Genomic DNA, 19,852 nt, shown 5'->3' on the forward strand with positions numbered 1-19,852 from the left:
TGGGGAAAAAGCGGGAACAGGGTACTGAGTTAGACGATCAGCCATGATCATTTTGAATGGCGGAGCAGGCCCGAAGGGCCGAATGGCCTACTCTTGCTCCTATTTTCTGTGTTTCTATATAAATGCAAGTCTTTCTTTTTAGTTCCATCAAAATAGAGTTAAGTCACACAGATGTTTGTGTTTTCACAATCAATTACATAAAAGACGCAGTTACAACTCTAGATAATTACTCTAAATAACAGGAACATTAAAAGGATTCGATGGGGTAGATACGGAGAAACTATTTCCTCTGACGGGGGAATCAAGAAAGAGGGGACATAATCTCAAAATTAGAGCTTTCAGGGGCCAAATCAGGAAGCACATTTTCACGCGAAGGTTATAGGAATGTGGAATTCTCTCCCCCAACAGGCTGTGGATGCTGGGGGACAATTGGAGCTTTCAAGACTGAGATCGATAGATTTTTGTTGGGTGGCGGTATCGAGGGATATGGAGCCAAGGCGGGTAAATGGGGTTGAGGTACAGATCAGCCATGATCTGACTGAATGGGGGAAGCAGGCTTGAGGGGCTGAATGGCCTCCTCCTGTTCCTATTTTTCCTGAGTTGCATAACAAATGGAAGACAGAGAACTACATTTCCTCATGTAATGCATCATTGCATCGACGTGTTGTTTTTCCACAGTTTTCCCCAACAATTCCCATGCTGTTGGTTCTTGGTCTCAGTTGGGGAGAGTCTGCGAGGCTACAAATGGAGGCTTGATAGCTCCCTTGAGGGAGAAATGGGAACCCATGTGCAGTCAGACATGGTGCCAGCAGCTGGTACATGGTGGTACTGGAAACGGCCTGGGGCAAGGTTGCCTGACAACGCCCTTGATTGGAAAATGATGCGTGGTAGGAGCAGGGCCCACTCAGGGCAGAAAGGAGAGAAATGCACCAAGCGAATGTGGCAGCTCGTAAGACACATTCTGAACCTCTCCGCACCTGGCAGGAATGCTTCAGATAACTGATCCTGACAGACTGCCTCTGACCTTCTTCACAATTCATGAAAAGATGTATCTATAGCGCCTTAATCCGCCAAAAACGTTCCCCAGAATTTTTCGGTCAATGGTTTGGTTACTGTTGAAAAGACCATCTCTACGGGCAGTTGAAAAGACTGTCTGTAATCACCAGGTATTGTTCTGTGATTCATAAATGCGAGAGGTTCGAGGATTTCTTGACATTCACCTGAGGAAGGAGGAAGCCTCCGAAAGCTTGTGAATTTTAAAATAAAATTGTTGGACTATAACTTGGTGTTGTAAAATTGTTTACAATTGTCAACCCCAGTCCATCACCGGCATCTCCACATCTTGGTTACTGGCCATTTTTAGGTAGCCATATTGGGCCTCTCCTGGGCTACTATTGATATTTATATCAGTTCTCTCTCGTGCTACTACTGATGCTTATATTAGTCCTCCCTGGGCTACTGTTTTCTGAAGTACACTCACTGAAATTATGATCGTTTTCCACACCAATTTTTTTCTATTAATCCGTGGATAAGTGGCTTATGGTAATTGTCGTATGTTCTTGCTTTTCCAACAATCGTGGTGTCGAGGGAGATTTAAACCTGGTCCAGCAAACAAATGCAGATCCCTTTAATTGTCTGGAACCGTGCACCCAAGTCTGGAACCACACCCATTGTTTACGATGCTGAGCAATCAGGTGTCCAGCTGCGGCTCGACCTCACCCCACCCCTCACCCCTCACCCCACCCCTCGCCCACGCTCCCAGTCCCCTGTATCTGACACCCCCTCCGGCCCTATGTCCCAACCTACCCCCTTCTGTCCTCTGACTCCAACCCCCCCCAGCTGCTCCCTGCCTTTGTTCCTCTATCAATGGCACGGCCTTCACCTGACTCACTCCAACTCTCTGGAACTCCCTAAACCTCTTCCTCTTGCCACATCTCTCCCTGCTTTTCAAAGTCCCAGACCTGATCCGGCCATCCCTCCTGATTACTGCTCGGTGTCCGTGCCCTCCTACGTGAAGTACCTTGGGAGTCGCCTAGTATCATAGAATCTTACAGCACAGAAGGAGGCCATTCGGCCCATCGTGCCTGTGCTGGCTCTTTAAAAGAGCTATTCAATTAGTCCCACTCCCCAGCTCTTTCCCCATAACCCCGCAAATTTTTCCCCTTCAAGCAAACATCCAATTCCCTTTTGAATCTGCTTCCACCACCTTTTCAGGCAGCGCATTCCAGATCATAACAACTCGCTGCTTAAAAAATGTTTCCTCATGTCGCCTCGGGCTCTTTTGCCAATTACCTTAAATCTGTGTCCTCTGGTTACCGACCCTTCTGCCAGGGGGAACAGTTTCTCCTTATTTACTCTGTCAAAACTGTTCATGATTTTGAACCCCTCTATTAAATCTCCCCTTAACCTTCTCTGCTCCAAGGCGATCAATCCCAGCTTCTTCAGTCTCTCCACGTAACTGAAGTCCCTCATCCCTGGCACCATTCTAGCAAATCTCCTCTGCACCCTCTCTAAGGCCTTGACATCCTTCCTAAAGTGTGGTGCCCAGAATTGAACACAATACTCCAGCTGAGGCCTAACCAGTGTTTTATAAAGGTTTAGCATAACTTCCTTGCTTTTGTACTCTATACCTCTGTTTATAAAGCCAAGGATCCCATAGGCTTTTTTAACAGCCTTCTCAACTTGTCCTGCCACCTTCAAAGATCTGTGTATATAAACCCCCAGGTCTCTCTGTTCCTGCACCCCCTTTAAAATTGTATAATTTCGTTTATATTGCCTCTCCTTATTCTTCCTTCCAAAATGCATCACTTCGCACTTCACAATCCTGTGTGAAGTACCCTGGAGTCTCCTATGCGAAGTTTTTTTTAAGTTAACGTGCTACAAGTGTGTAAGTAAGTTGCTGTGTGAAGCCTACAAGAGAGTCCATGGTGTGCACTCAGGCAGCACATGAAGACAAAAAGGAGTACTTCAGTACTCCTGAAGGAGATGAAGTTACACAGGCTAGAGGTACAGACAATGTACACACAATTCGTGTGCTAACTGTACATTAATAGTGCGGCAGGCCTCCCCAGCATCATCATACAAACCCTCTCAGTGGGCAGCACTCTCGTCTGAGTCAGAACATTGTGGGTTCAAGCCCCACTCCAGAGACTTGAGCACAAAATCCAGTCTGTAATTCACTTGGCAGACTATTCAGTCTCTGCCATCACACACACACCACTGAAACTTACTGACTAGTGTTGTTAATGGGGCAATTTGAAGGAAATAGATACTCAGGGAATTTCTCCCTGAATTCATAAGCATTCCAGGACATTTCTCTTTTCTGTTTCCTCTTGTCTTATCTCTTTGCTGCAGTATAATTTCCCTGTGGCGCCTCAACCAAAGGGCCATTCTTCATGCTTTCACCTCGAATGTCGGACAGCTATTCGACTATGGGCAGCATCACAGTCCTCACGCTGTCCACACATGTCATGAGGGCGGGGAGGGTCACTAGACAGAGATTCAGAGCAGCAATTTTGGATTATTTTCCCATCTCTAACCGAGGACACTGAGGCGAATTGTATCGCCCTTCCTGTCCTCGCTGAAATCAGCAGACTCGACATAAAGCAGGAATTGAATCTGCTAGACCATCAGGGGAGCCACTTATGTCTTTCCAACTGTGTGCATCTGTCAACTAGCATTTGGAAAACGATCTGGAAAAAAGGAAAGCAAAAGTAGAGAGAGAGCGAGGGAGAAGGAGAGACAGATAAAAGGGAAACACAGAGAGGGAGAGACAGAAAGAAAGGTAAAAGCAGAAGGAGAGTCAGAGAAGGGGAGGGAGAGACATAAAAGGGAGAGAGACAGAGACAGGGACCCACAGAGACAGAGGGAGAAAGATATACTCAGAGACAGAGACAGGGAATGACATACACACGCACACATGCACACAGAGACAGAAAGACACAGAGAGAGACAGACAGAAAAGGATGGACAGACTGTCGGGGAGAGGTAGAAGGCGAGAGACACTGAAAGACAGAGAAACAGAGAGACAGTGACAGACGGAGACAGATGGAGCGCATCAGAAAAAGAGAAACAGACAGAGCCACATACAGAAAGAGGGAGAAAGTGGCATACGTAGAGACTGAGACAAAGAGGCAGACAGGGAGATAGACTGGGACAGAGACAGAGAGAGTGAGAGAGAGAGACAGAAAGAGACAAAGAAAGAAAATTAAAAACTAAAGGAAGCGAAAAGGGAAATCGAAGAAATAAAGTGATATTGAAAGGAGGAACAGAAGTTGAAAATTACAAACAGAAAAAGCGAATAGACGGAAATCAAATGAAGGTGAAACAAGGGAGAGGAAAAGGATTAAAGAAAGAAACAAAATGCCCCCAGTGGTCCGGCTGGAAAAAACAATATTGAACAGAGCCACACAAATCAGAAAGACCTGGATTTGATCCCTGGTCTGTGCTGAAAGAATTCCTCCAACACCTGAAATTTAAATTTCTCACCCTTGTGTTTAAATCCCTCCATGGCCTCGTTCCTCCCTATCTCTGGAACCTCCCTCAGCCCCGACCCGAACTCTCCGTTCCTCTGACTCTGGCCTCTTGCGCGCCCATCCCTCCCTCCCTTCGCCCCACCACTGGCGGCCGTGCCTTCAGCCACCTAGGCCCCAGGCTGTGGAATTCCCTCCCTAAACCTCTCCACCTCTCTCTCCTCCTTTAAGACCCTCCCTTAAAGCCCACCTGTTTGACCGAGCTTTCACCCACCCCTCCGAATCTCTCCTTCTGAGGTTTGGCGTCCATTATGTAGATTAGCCCTCTGCGAAGCACCTTGGGATGTTTTTCTACGTTAAAGGCGCTATATAAATGCAAATTCCTGCTGCTCTTCACGATACCGTTCTGCTCTGATAATCAACAGAAGCAGTTCTCAAACCCATACCCACTGCCAAGCTTGAACTGTTCAGACATTGCAACTGAAATATCATTATACCTACATTAAAAAAGATTTAACAACCCTATTGACAGTTTTATTACACTATTGATAGCACTATTACATACACCAACAGTTTTATTAACATTTCCCCTGTGTGCAGAATAACCAAGGGTCCTTAATGGCACAGAGTGATTCAGGGAAAGTCTACACAGCAGACTAAGGAGACATTTGTTGCCCAATGGAATGCAGCCAGTACCAGATTAGACAGTTCATTATATTTACATTCTTTTTATAGTAAAGTTATTTCAATGTGTCTGTCGTGTATTCAAAAAACAAAAACCTCTTGAGTATTGGTATTTAAGATTCGTTAAAGATACATCTCACAGTCAAACAGAGTCCCCTGTCCCTCATTCTTGATACGTACAAAGCTAGCTAAAACTCTGTCAGGTTAAAATAGTTCATTAAAAAAATATAAGAACTCAACGATTTTTGTAGCTATATCGATATTATTCCTGTACTACCGCTGACGGTAAGTCAAAGGATGTGAGGTTTTGTAAGGAAACACAATGTGGTATTCTGCTGCTAAAAGCATAGGTGCATGTCTCTTTAATACTATAAATTCTAATTGTTGTTAAGTATGATGTGGAGATGCGGGTGATGGACTGGAGTTGACGAATGTAAGGAATCTTACAACACCAGGTTATAGTCCAACTGTTTTATTTGAAAATCACAAGCTTTCGGAGGCTTTCTCCTTCGTCAGGTGAGTGTGGGATTCCATGAAGGTTACCGCATATATAGTCAGAGAACAATGCCTGGTGATTACAGATAATCTTTCCAACTGCCCGTTGTCAAGGCAATCAAAGTGTTCAGACAGAGAGATGTTACATACAGGACCACCGAATACACAAACAGCCAGAACAAAAGACAGATGTTCTGGCCGTTTGTATATTCGATGGTCCTGTATGTAACATCTCTCTGTCTGAACACTTTGATTGCCTTGACAACGGGCAGTTGGAAAGATTATCTGTAATCACCAGGCATTGTTCTCTGACTATAAATGCGGTAACCTTCATGGAATCCCACACTCACCTGACGAAGGAGAAAGCCTCCGAAAGCTTGTGATTTTCAAATAAAACTGTTGGACTATAACCCGTTGTTAAGTAAACAGTAGATGAGGTGATCCACAGGTCAATTAAGAGGCTGCGGACACTGTTGCTCCATTATGCTCTGCACATTCCAAATGCTCTGCTCCTTATACCTTTTCTCAAGTGTGGCGTTGAAATTTTGCTTTGGGCAGCGCGTGACATCCGAAGTGCGACTGACACAAAGTGCGCACACGAGCATAAAGGTTTTATATTACATGATACATGAACAAATTGTTGCATCTAGTGAATGCTTGTAACACTCTAGGGGGGTAGAAATCGGTATACGTTGCGCCTGTTCCTCGGGCGTAAAACGGTCACAAAGCAGACCAATTTAGCAGTGGGACGGCCTGGGCCCAACCTGTGCCGATGTTGGTCCCATTGCTAAATTCGTGGGGCCCATTGAATAGGCGTCCCGGTTGGATGCCTTCAACAGGCGTTAGGCCCCTTAAGTATGTTAACTAGGGGCCTAGAGCCTGTTGAAGGAGCCCATCGAGCAATTAGTCGGCGATGAGCAGGCCTCTGCCTCAGGCCTCAGGCCTCGGGCCTCTCAGGTCACACAGCGCCGAGTCTGCAAGTGAAAACTCGCCCGGACCAATTTCTAGGCCTCGATGTCACACTTTTGCTATGGATTGCAAAACAATCTGAAAGAAGTGGAAAGAAAGCCAGTCATTGACCCAGAGACTAAAATTTACAACCATTTAAAAAAAGAACTTACATTTATATAGCACCTTTCATGACCTCAGGACATCCCAAAGTACTTTACAATCAATTAAGTACTTTTGAAGTGTAGTTGCTGTTGCAATGAGACAATGACCAGATAATCTGTTTTAGTGATGTTGGTTGAGGGATAAATATTGGCCCCAGGACACCGGGGAGAACTCCACAGCTCTTCTTTGAAATAGTGCTGTGGTATATTTTATGTCCACCTGAAAGGACAGACGGGGCCTCAGTTTAACATCTTGTCCAAAAGACGGCACCTCTGACAGTGCAGCACTCCCTCATTACTGCACTGGAGTGTCAGCCCGGATTACCTGCTCAAATCTCTGTAGGAGGGCTAAGAACCCACAACCTTCCAATAGCAGAAGCAAGAGAGCTACCCACTGAGCCAAGGCTGACACTAACTAGCCATAGCAACTTACAAGTAGCGACAATTACCCTGATTTCTGTCTCGAGTACTTGAACAGTGGCCTTAAAGGGTCAGGCCTGGTTAGCAGCTGCACTACACAACCAGATCCCAGACTGCTGGTAAGCAATGCCAAGGGAGATATGCTAGCTTGTACTATATACACAAAATAAATAAGATCTAAGGCGCTTCAGGCTGATACAAGTTAAGAGAGAGATATTTCAAAACCAGGGTCGAAAATAATCCATTGAAATTGCACGTCCCTGAAAGATCACCAAAGGATATAGGGGGTGTGTGAAGGGTTTTGATAGAGTAGATAGGGAGAAACCATTTCCACTGGCAGGAGGGTCAGTATTACATAGTATTTACAGCACAGAAACAGGCCATTCGGCCCAACAGGTCTATACCGGTGTTTATGCTCCACATGAGCCTACTCCCTCCCGACTTCATCTCATACTATCTGCAAATCCTTCTATTCCTTTCTCCCTCATGTGTTTATCCAGCTTCCCCTTAAATGTATCTATACTATTCGCCTCAACTACTCCTTGTGGTAGCGAGTTCCACATTCTCACCACTCTCTGGGTAAAGAAGTTTCTCCTGAATTCCCTATTGGATTTATTAGTGACTATCATATATTTATGGACCCTAGTTTTGAATTCCCCCGCAGGTAACCAGAGAACACAGATATAAGATAATTTGCAAAAGAAACAGAGGGGAGATGAGGAGAATTATTTTTACGCAGCGAGTTATTACGATCTGGAATGCGCTGCCAGAAAGGACGGTGGAAGCAGATTCAATAGGAACTTTCAAAAGGGAATTGGATAAATACTTGAAAAGATAAGATCTGCAGGGCTATGGGGAAAGAGCAAAGTGGGGGTGGGGGGGAGTGGGACCAATTGGATGGCTCTTTCTAAGAGCCGGCACAGGCACGATGGGCCGAAGGGCCTCCTTTCTGTGGTGCATCATTCTATGATGACAGGGTTCATCGGATCTGCCATGACTTCGTCGGAAGAGCCACAAAACGCTTGGGAAAACGGCATAGGCACCTTTCTGCCGTTTTTCCCAGGGTCTCCGCAGCTCTTCCGCTGAGGTTGTGGCAGACGAGCGGGAGAACCCCCTGTGAGAACTCGCCCCCAGATACCCATCGAGCAGCGGTTACTAGATGTTAAACTGAAGGGTGCTTGTGCTGACACCTGCAGGTGGGTACAAGTATATGAACAAATAAAATGTGTTCCATTTGTATTCCACTCGGGGGAATAAAAAGAGGGATGCGTGAATAGAACATAGGGGCCGACTGTCCTATTCCTGTGTCTGGGTGGCATTGGGGCAGTGAATAAAGGCTCCTTACAGATAATGCTCTCCTCCCCACTTGATTTTCCTCTACAAGCCAAAATGTTCATAGAATCTTACAGCACTGAATGAGGCCATTCAGCCCATCTTGCCTGTGCCAGCTCTTTGAAAGAGCTATCTAATTAGTCCCAACCCTTTCCGAATGGCCTTAGCCCCACACTCCCCTGCTCTTTCCCCCATAGCTCTGCAAGTATTTATCCAATTCTCTTTTGAAAGTTACTATTGAATCTGCTTCCACCGCCCTTTCAGGCAGCGCATTCCAGATCATAACAACTCGCCGCGTTAAAAGCATTTATCCTCATCTCCCCCCGCCCCGATTCTTTTGCCGATTATCTTAAATCTGTGTCCTCTGGTCACCGACCCTACTGCCAGTGAGTTTCCGGTAGAGGAACAGGGGATTCTGGCACGGGGGTCTCTACCAGAAACTCAAGTCATCTATGAAGGATGCAGCCCTTGGCCAACAAATCACTCACCTATACCTGTGCGAGATCAAGGTTTTGTGAACCCTGGGCTAAAGCCAGAGGGAAATAAAAAACTGGCGTTATGGCAGAGAGTAGTGAGCCTCTGGAATAGGCTGCCGGCTGGTGTGGTGGGTGCCGACTCTCTGTACACCTTCAGGGAGCTGGACCGGTGCCTGACTGGGGCAGAGGTCGCATCATATAGAAGTTAAGTGTCTTTATAGATAACACTTGGTCCATGTGATCATCTCCTGGACTGGTTTCGGTGGCCTGAGGGGGAAGGGCGGGGGGGTCGGAGAGGAATTTTGCAGAGTATTATTTTGTCCCTTATTGGCCCTGGGTTTTTTTTCTCTGGTTTTCTGCCTCTCCCAGGAGATTACATGGCTGCGGGAGAGGGGGAGGGGGGAGTAGGAAGTGTCTGGTCACGATGCTCCAGGTATCTTGGTGTGTGGGGCAGGCATGATGGACCGGATGGTCTTTTCCTGCCCCTCAATTTCGGATGTTCATATAAAACGAGATCCTAATGAGAGAGACATTAATGAAGATGCAGGATCAAAGGGATGCATTCTGTAGCTGGTGCTTTTCCAAATAAGGCAGAGACAAAACTAGAAGCAGGAGCGGCCTACCAATCTCCGGGAGAATGGCAATTTTTAAAAATTCATTCTCGGGATGTGGGTGTCGCTGGCAAGGCCGGCATTTATTGCCCATCCCCTGGTTACCTTGACTGAGGGGCTTGCTAGGCCACTTCAGAGGGCAGTTCAGAGTCAACCACATTGGTGTGGGGCTGGAGTCACATATAGGCCCAGACCGGGTAAGGACGGCAGGTTTCCTTCCCCGAAGGACATTCGTGAACGAGTTTGCGTTTTTACAGCAAGCCAACAGTTTCATGGTGACGTTTACTGGTACCAGCTTTTCATTTCCAGATTTTTTTTAAAACAAAAACTCTGTTCAAATTCTCAAAGTGCCCAGGGTGGGATTTAAAATCACATTCTCTGGGGTATTAGTCCAGTAACTTAACCAGTCCACCACCCTACGTGGTCGTCACCAGCATAGGTCGGATGCTTGCAGTCTGTCAGCTGTCAGACTCCAGCAACAGCAGGCCCACCTCGACAACACGGAGCTTTCAAGGAACCTGCAACTCCAAGAATGCCTGCTGTGTCTGGCGTGTATCTCAGATGCAACACGTGAACGAGCCTGGCTGCAGACAGGAACTTTAAAAAAAAAGTTCAAACAGCGAGCGGCTTTAATTATATAAAATAGAAACTCGAATTCCTGAACTCTATTTTTTTGAGCTCTCAGCAGTTTCTTTCAACTTTGCAAATCTTTTGCTTCCATGCGAGTGTTTATCACTCTAATGTATTCTCCACAATCCTTTTTGCACAATCTGTGATGAATTAATTATAAAATGGCATCATTTCTTTCGCTCGTTTGCTGATTTTTATAAAGCTCTGGAAGATGTTCGTTGAGTGTTCAATGAATATTTTACGTGTTTCCTTTCTCCAATGCGCACTCAGGGCTCCCGGCACAAAGCTGTTTAAGGAAATTCAATTTATAATGCAGTGATTAAGCCTACTCCGTTTATCGGGACTGGAATGCAGAGGGGTTTCGCCCGCCACCCACACAAGTGCAAGGTGAACAATTGCAAGGTGAACAATTTCACAGTGAACAAGTGCAAGGTGAACAAGTGCAAGCGAAGCCGATTGGGAGACAGACGAGAATACAGCCGGCAATCGGGCTGAAAATTAAAGCAGGCTCCTTAGCATTGGCACCACGAAATAGCTCAACACAGAGCCCATCAGTTCTTGCAGCCAATAAACTCAATTGTGTGCACCTGAGAAAATTCTTAAATCTCCCCAAGTCTTTAGCACCAACTCTAAGAATTGGTTACTGGTGTGTTTTAGAAATGGAGGAGTCCCAAATAGTTGGGCTCTCCCCATTTCCACAAACTTTCCTCCCAGTTGCCATGATTTTTGGTCACGCCCATTGTAAATTGCTATGTCAACATTTCCCATTCAATTTTCCTATGTCAACGGTCACAGTGCAGTTGAAGGCTCTGGTCACTAGTTGACTCTGTGGAGTAAGTTTCTGAAGTCTCGCTCGCAACTCCACAGAGTATGGGGTACATAGTGAGGTGGGGTGAGCTGCTGAAAGGCTTTTGAGACATATTTTCAAGGATGGGATTGTTTATTTTGTGAATGGGAATTTTTTGAAAGAAACTGAAATAAGGGCTTAAGTGTTTTTAACGGGTTGCTTTTATTTATGAATGTGAAATTTGAGCCAATGAAGAGAAACCAGACACAAACATACGAGCATACGAATTAAGAGCAGGAGTAGGCCATTCGGCCCCTCGAGCCTGCTCTGCCATTTGATAAGATCATGGCTGATCTGATTGTGGCCTTACCTACTTTCCCGTCTACCTACTATAACCTTTGACTCCCTTGTTAATCAGGAATCTATCTAACTCAGCCTTAAAAATATTCAATGACCCTGCCTCCACCGCTCTCTGGGGAAGGGAGTTCCACAGACTCACGACCCTCTGAGAGAAAAAATTTCTCCTCATCTCCGTCTTAAATGGGAGACCCCTTATTTTTAAACTGTGGCCCCTAGTTCTAGTCCCTCCCACAAGGGGAAACATCCTCTCAGCGTCTACCCCTTCAAGTCCCCTCAGGATCTTATCTGTTTCAAAAAGATCACCTCTCATTCTTCTAAACTCCAATGTATATAGGCCCAAATTGTCAAACCTTTCCTCATTAGATAACCCCCTCATGCCAGGAATCAGTCGAGTGAACCTTCTCTGAACCGCCTCCAAAGCAATTATGTCCTTTCTTAAATAAGGAGACCAAAACTGAGGACAGTTATACTCCATCTGCCAAATTTCTGCCCACTCACTTAGCATATCTATATCCCTTTGCAGACTCCTTATGTCCTCTTCACAACTTACTTTCCTACCTACCTTTGTGTCATCAGCAAATTTAGCAACCATACATTCGGTCCCTTCATCCAAGTCATTGATATAGATTGTAAATAGTTGAGGCCCAAGCACTGATCCCTGTGGCACTCCACTCGTTACATCTTGCCAACCTGAAAATGACCCATTTATGCCTACTCTCTGTTTCCTGTTAGCTAACCAATCCTTTATCCATGCTAATATGTTACTCCCTACACCATGAGCTCTTATTTTGTATACCAGCCTTTGATGTGGCACCTTGTCAAAAGCCTTCTGGAAATCCAAGTAAACCACATCCACAGGATCCCCTTTATCCACATTGCTTGTTACTTCCTCAAAGAACTCGAATAAATTAGACAAACACGATTTCTCTTTCACAAAGCCATGTTGACTCTGCCAGATTGCACTGAGATTTTCTAAGTGCCCTGGTATAACCTCCTTAATAATAGATTCTAGCATTTCCCTATGACAGATGTTAAGCTAACTGGCCTGTAGTTTCCTGCTTTCTGTCTCCCTCCTTTCTTGAATAGAGGAATTACATTCACTATTTTCCAATCTGATGGGATCCTTCCAGAATCTAGGGAATTTTGGAAAATTAATACCAATGCATCTACTATCTCTGCAGCCACTTCTTTTAAGACCCTAGGACAGGACCTGGGGACTTGTCAGCTTTTAGTTCTAATAATCTTTTCAGAACCCTTTCCCCGGTGATTGTAAATGTTTTAAGTTCCTCCCTCCCTTTCACCTCTTGATTCACAATTATTTCTGTCATGTTATTTGTATCCTCTACAGTGAAGATGGACGAAAATATCTGTTCAATTCATCCGCCATTTCCTTTTTCTCCATTATTAATTCCCCAGACTCACTCTCCAGAGGACCAACATACTCTTTTCCTTTTTAAATACCTGTAGAAATACTTACTATCTGTTTTTATATTTCTAGCTAGCTTTCTCTCGTACTTTAATTTCTCCCTCCTTATTATTCTTTTAGTCATTCTTTGCTGTTTTTTATATTCTGTCCAATCTTCTGACCTGCCACTAATCTTCATGGAATTGTATGCTTTTTCTTTCAATCTGATACTATCTTTAACTTCCTTAGTTAGTCACGGATGGTACGTCCTTCCCCTAGAGTCTTTCTTTCTCACTGCAATGTAACACAAAACATTTTATTATATAGACTGGTAACAGTACTTAGACGATATCTAATGCAAGTGTCAGCCCAACTCAGTGGGTAGCACTCTCGTCTCTGATTCAGAAGATTAGGGGTTCAAGTCCCCACTGCAGAGATTTAAGCACATAACCTAAGTTCATACATCAGTGCAGTACCGGGGGAGTGCTGCACTGACGGAGGTGCCATCTTTCAGATGAGACATTAAACCAGGGCTCTCTCCTAGGAGACGTAAAAGATCCCACAACACTATTTCGAAGAAGAGCAGGGGAGTTCTTCCCGGTGTCCTGGACAATATTTATCCCTCACCAATATCACTATAACAGATTATCGGGTCATTTATCTCATTGCTGTTTGCGGGACCTCGCTGTGCGCAAATTGGCTGCCGTGTTTCCTACATTATCATACAGATTATACTTCAAAAGTTCTCCAATGGCTGTAAAGCACTTTGGGCTGTCCTGAGGTCATGAAAGATGCTGTAGAAATGCAAGTTCTTTATTTCATAAATATCTTTCCTCAACTTTCAGCTCATTTCAACAAACTCTGAGAATGCAGATAATCTGATGAAATGTCACAATGGCAATGGAGCTAAAATCATTAAAGGATTTAGTCTGCAGAAAACAGCACTCACTGAACTAATCCAGGGTAGATTTTTCAACTTGCCACCTGGGCATTAAAATGGAACTGCCCGGGTATGAATCTATCATTGCGATTTGGTCCACAGTTATAGGAACTGCTCGCTTTTCCAAATCAATGGAAATGAAAATCCGTCAGTTTCTGTAACGGGCGTCCGATCCGCAATGATGGTTCCATGCCCAGGCAGCAAGTTGCTTGGGGAAGGAGAAGAGGCATTTTCACTTTTATCGGGAATACGAACGTACAAAATTGCCGGGCAGGAAAAGAACACCTGGTCCATCAAACCTGCCCCACATCATGATGGCTAGAGCATCCTGAGTAAACACTTACACTCTTCCCTCCTCTCTCTCCACCCCCCCTCCCCCCCCCCCCGACCAACCTGCAGCCATGTAATTTTCCTGGGAGAGGCAACAAAAACAGAGAAAAAACATCGGGCCAATAAGGGAAATAATAATCTGGAAAAATTCCTCTCTGGCCCCACTCAGGCGATCGAGACCAATCGAGGAGGTCCCATGGGCCCCGAGTGTTATCGATAAAGACACTTACACTCTACATGATGCGATCTCTGCCCCAGTCAGGGACCGGTCCAGCTCCCTCTTGAAGGCAAACAGAGAGTCGGCACCCACCACAGCAGCCCGCAACCCATTCCAGAGGCTCACTACTCTCCGGGAGAAGAAGAACCGTCCAACATCCAGATTTCATGCATAACCATCTGGCTGCATTGTGTTTTTCACAAACCCAGCTTTGTTGGTTTGCAGACATTATTTATGAAGGCACTGCCCCTTTAAGATTAAAGCGTGAATGAGAAAGTGTGGAACGGGCAGAGCCGTCAGTCTATGCTGGACACGCTGCCACAGCGGGAGGACACAGCAGGTGATAAGCCAGCCTGTAAATAAGCAGACGGTCTTTTTCTCTCTCTGGTTTTTGAGAATTAGTGTTAGTCTTTTGGCTCTTGATTTTCCATCACCTTTCCCACTGCTCTGACCTCGTCAGACAACACATCTGCTGGAGCTTCACCCATTCCCAGATAATCACCGCAAAGCACCAGCTGTCAGCTGTGGCTCAGTGGGTAGCACTCTCACCTCCGAGTCAGAGGTCGGGGGTTCAAAATTCCCACTCCAGAGACTTGAGCACAAAATCTAAGCTGACGCTCCCAGTGCAGTACTGAATGGGTGCTGTACTGTTGGAGGTGCTGCCTTTTGGATAAGACATTAAGCCGAGGCCCCGTCTGCTTTCTCAGGTGGATGTAAAAGATCCCACGGCCAATATTCGAAGAAGAGCAAGGGAGCTATCCCTCCTGTCCTGGCCAGCATTTATCCCCCAACCAACACCGGAACAGATAATCTGGCCATTATCACATTGTTTGTGGGATCTTGCTGTGCGCAAATTGGCTGCTGAGTTTCCCTATATTACAACAGTGACTACACTTCAGAAATACTTCATTGGTTGAAAAGTGCTTTGGGATGTCCTGAGGTCGTGAAAGAGGCTATATAAATGCAAGACATTCTTTTTCGGATTCACACAGCAGTAGCTCTCACTGACTCTTCCTCCATGGGAGCAGGAGTGGGGAACCGAGGTGTCCACGCCAGCACAGGTGCCATTGGGAACTGGGAACATTCTCCCACTGCCATGCCAATCTCCAGATATACATTTTTCATCCACGCCCAGCAAAGGTTGAATTTACTCTGAGACTGCAGCAGACAGAATTTTATCTGGGTCAATCTCAGACCGCAGTCGGGCAAAAGGGAGAAAAGCACAGTCCCGCGGTCGGAACAAATCACCGCTTTCCTTGACCGGCCTGCCGATGGTCTGAGCCACGGCAACACTGCTGGGAGGAGAAAATAAGATATCTGCCATTTCTGGTAAGTACAGGCTATTGTTAGATAACACCTCACAAAGATCACAAGATATTTACACAGCAGGAAGGCCATTCTGCCCATCTTAATCCATCCATCCAGATGACCTGACAGTCCCCCCCATTATTTCAATGATCCCAGGGTTTTCTATTATATTGGGAAGTCCATTCTCTTTGTGAAAAGAAGTATTACCTGATATCACTCCTAAAGTTACCTTTTACCAGTATGAACCCCTGTCCCCTTGTTCTACTCCCATATTTTACATTAAAGTAATATGCTGAATTCACCCTTAACTATCTCCTATACTTCTATAAGGTCACCTCTCAGAAACCTCCCTTCCAGCCTGGAAATCCCACGTTTTTCCAGCCTTTCCTCATAACTCAGAGCCCCCCCCCCGACACTGAGGATCAGTCTTGTAGCTCTTCTCTGCACTGCGCTCCTCCAATTCTGGCCTCTTGCGCATCCCCGATTTTAATCGCTCCACCATTGGCGGCCGTGCCTTCAGCTGCCCGGGCCCTAAGCTCTGGAATTCCCTCCCTAAACCTCTCCGCCTCTCTCTCCTCCTTTAAGACTCTCTTTAAAACCTACCTCTTTGGCCAAATTTTTGGCCACTTGTGCTAATTTCTCTTTATGTGGCTTGTGTCAAATTTTTATCTGATTGTGCTCCTGTGGAGCACCTTGGGACGTTTTACTACATTAAAGGCACTGTATAAAGGCAAGTTGTCATTGCTGTTGCCTCCAGCACCTGAATGTCCCCCTTGTCCACTACAACTGGACGCAGTGGTGGAGGTGCAGTCAGACCAGAGCCACAACCTCCTCGGACTCAGGGGGAGAACGTTAACTCTCCCCAATAGGTGGGAAATGAGCGGGGGGGGGGAGGGGGGCGGGGAGCGGTTACAATGGGGCGGTCCCATTTCCCACCAATTCCCCCATTTGAACGGCGCTGGTTTTGGTGGCGGATGAGGTTTCTGTCGGAATTCCCCCTCCCTCCCTTCTGCCCCTCTTTCCCTCCACTCCCCCTGTGCAGAGCTTTGAGGATCAGAGCATCAGCCCCACAATTCTGCGTCTGTTAAAAGTGAGGGACGAGAAAAAAAAAACGATGGGGGCTGCACATTCAGGCACGTGATCCAATTCCCACTGCGTGTTTCTAGCACACGAAACTCTGCAGGGGAAGAGGAGAGAAGCAGTAACACTTACTCCAGATGTTGTCACAGGCATGAGCCCCAATGGGCTGAGTAGCCCGCTTCTCATTCCCGACCCTTCTTCCGCTTCAAACACCTCCCATGGGAGCCAGTAGCGCTCGTCACAACCATTTGGCTCAACACTACACAGCTCTCACTTTCTTGAAGTCTCACCCTCACCTGTCGGCATCTCCCGAGACATCAGGCACGCCCCTTTGTATGACATCACGTGTGGCTGACACGTCTGGGATCCGGTTGATGCTCCGAGTGTACAGGTTAAGGCCTCCGTCAGTCATGTACCTGGGGAGAGAGGGAATGGTCATTAAAGTCCCCATGTATGATGGGTCTGGATCCACGATTTAGGTTTAAGAGATTAAGAAGATTTAAGAGAAGCTATGAAAAGGTTTGAGAGGATAAATAGTGAAAGATTATTTCCAATGGTCGAGAAACCAGTCCACTGAGGATTAATACCAGAAGCAGAGAGGAGGAGGTTACGAGGATATCTTTACACAGAAGATTTGTTGCATTTTTGGGAAGCAGGCTCTTCAAGGACTACTCTGTGAATTGAAGTGTGATATTATGCATCGAATATTCAGGATGGCAGCATTGCCCATGGGTCGAACTGAAATGCTTCCCACAGTATTTAGCTTACTAGATAATCACACAAGATCATTCGTTATCTCTTAGACTTCGGATAGTGCAGGAATTAGCCCTCGATCGGATCATGGTTTAGCCTTTGCACTGCAGAAGACTAAGATGAAGACGAAGATGAAGAAGGAGGAGAACTCACGTTTATATGGCGCCTCTAACGTAGAAAAACATCCCTCGCGGAATGCATCCTTTCTGGTATAATGTCGGTGAAAGGGAAGAAGTTCCTTCACATGGATCGCAACTTTTACCACGGAGATGACACTGCCAGTGCCAGTACCGATGGAGTGCTGCAATGTCGGAGAGATGTTAAACCTAGATGTTAAACCGAGGCCCCAAGACCCCAAGTGGATGTAAAAGATCTCATGGCACAACTGGAAGAAGAGCAGGGAGTTCTCCTCGGTGTCCTGGCCAATATTTATCCCTCAACCAGCGTCACTAAAAACCAGATTATCTGGTTGCTTTTTGTGGGATCTTGCTGTGCACAAATTAGCGGCTGCGTTTCTTACGTTTACAACAGTGACTACACTTCAAAAGTATTTTGTTGGCTGTAAAGTGCTTTGGGACGTCCTGAGGTCGTGAAAGACGCTGTGTAAATGCAAGTCTTTCCTTTTTACGAAGAGTGGCCAAAAGCTTGGTCATAGAGGTGGGTTTTAAGGAGGGTCTTAAAGGAGGGGAGAGGGTTAGGCAGAGAATTCCAGGTTTAGGTGGATGAAGGCACGACCGCCAGTGATGGGGCGATGGGAGAGGGGATGCACATGAGGCTACAGTTGAAGGAACAGAGAGTTGGGGGTGGGTGGGTGGGGCTGGAGAAAGTTATAGAGAAACGGAGGGGCAGGATATCTCATAAATAAATAAATAGATAATAAAAATATTGAGATCAGAGCCATAAGGTGATATGAGCAAAGAATAAATTACAAGCAACTATTGAAGCAGATTCATTCACAGCATTTAAGAGGGAGTTAAACACTTGAAGAAGATTAAACAGTATGAGGAAAACTCCAGAAATTAAGATGCGAGCAGTGGCACAGTCACATCCATGATAAGCCATAAAGGCCCCTTCTGTGTTTAAATCTGTTCGTTTCTTTGGTAGTGTCCCTTTAAATCCAAACTGTAAGTGAACAGCACACCATGGAAAGATAAATGAGCACCAGGAACTGCAGGTCACGTTTCTCCCACCGGATCCTGAGGGGCACGGCTCAAAGCTACTATTGCAGCTGTTTGAGGAGAGTGCCTTAACTCTTTCACTGCCGCAGGCCCACGTAACGGTGTTCGAACAAAATCCTTTTGGCAGGCAAATAAACCGGGCCTGAGATCAAGGTTGTTGCTCACGTGCGGTCAATAAAACGATGTATCTGTGCGGCTTTCTACAAAGGACGGGCGTGAGAGTGGTGCTGTTCGGTGAACAGGCTCGAGACATGACTAACATCAGACAATTGTCTGCGTGCACCTCAGACAATCGTCTGCGTGCACGGCAGGGGACAGAGCCAACTGCTCCATTACAGGCCCATTTCAGAAGGGAAGACGGAAGGAGAGAAAGAACGTAAGAGAGAAAGGAACAATGAGCAAATATGCATTTATATAGCGCCTTTCACCTCCTCAGGAGCTTTGCAGACGCTGAATTATTACTGAAGTGCAGTCATGGTTGCAACGTAGGGAAACACGGCAGCCAAATTCCACAGAGCAAGATCCCAGTAACAGAAACGAGATAAGTGCCCGCTTAATCTGTTTTAGTGGTGTCGGCTGAAGGATAAATGTTGGCCCCAGGACACCGGGGAGAACTCCCCTGCTCTTATTCATCGTATCATGGGATCTTTTACGTCCGCCTGAGAGGGCAGACGGGGCCTCGGTTTAACGTCTCATCGGAAGGTCAGCGGGAGTAATAACCATCTGACTCCCGTTTTTCAGCATTAACGGGCAGGTAGCGAGACAATTTTTTTTTAAAAAACGGTACCGCGCACTCGCTACCTGAGACCCGCCTGGTGTGATTTTCAAGTGGGCCTCGATTTCGGCGGCCAGCATTCCTGCCTGAAACAGGCGGGAGCCTCGTTAAAATATTTCAAACCGGGATTATATTTAGGACCCCCATGCAATGCTGGTTTTAGACTGGTCGGAACGCTCATTACCCTGAGGAAATGAACATTGAACAGCCTAACCAGTATCCTAACTTGCATCAAGTCCCATTCACCCATCGCTGACCCACTTTGACTTCAACAGGAAAGAAAATCGGGCGGAGAGTAAAACGGGCCACTGATTCATTCTCGCCCGTTTCGCGTCAGCGCCCAAAACAAATTTCACCCCCAAATATCTTATCTGGTGGGCGGCACCTTCCACCCTGCAGCACTCCCTCAGGACTGTGCTAAACTTATGTGGTGAAGTCCTGGAGCAGGGTTTGAACCCACAACTGTACCTGACTCAGAGCCGAGAGT

At 46.1% G+C, this 19,852-nt stretch overlaps 1 protein-coding gene across 2 annotated transcripts in view; it reads right to left on the reverse strand.

Annotated features, from left to right (window-relative positions):
* Nucleotides 1-19,852, reverse strand: part of nav3 (neuron navigator 3) — a 247,403-nt gene that overhangs the window by 123,657 nt on the left and 103,894 nt on the right. For both annotated transcript variants that reach the window (XM_067999283.1, XM_067999282.1), the window contains one exon: nucleotides 16,956-17,075. In XM_067999283.1, coding sequence (XP_067855384.1) covers nucleotides 16,956-17,075 — 120 coding nt within the window. The remainder of the gene's footprint in view (nucleotides 1-16,955; nucleotides 17,076-19,852) is intronic.

Source organism: Heptranchias perlo, chromosome 18, assembly GCF_035084215.1.
Source record: "Heptranchias perlo isolate sHepPer1 chromosome 18, sHepPer1.hap1, whole genome shotgun sequence".
Lineage (NCBI taxonomy): Eukaryota > Metazoa > Chordata > Chondrichthyes > Hexanchiformes > Hexanchidae > Heptranchias > Heptranchias perlo.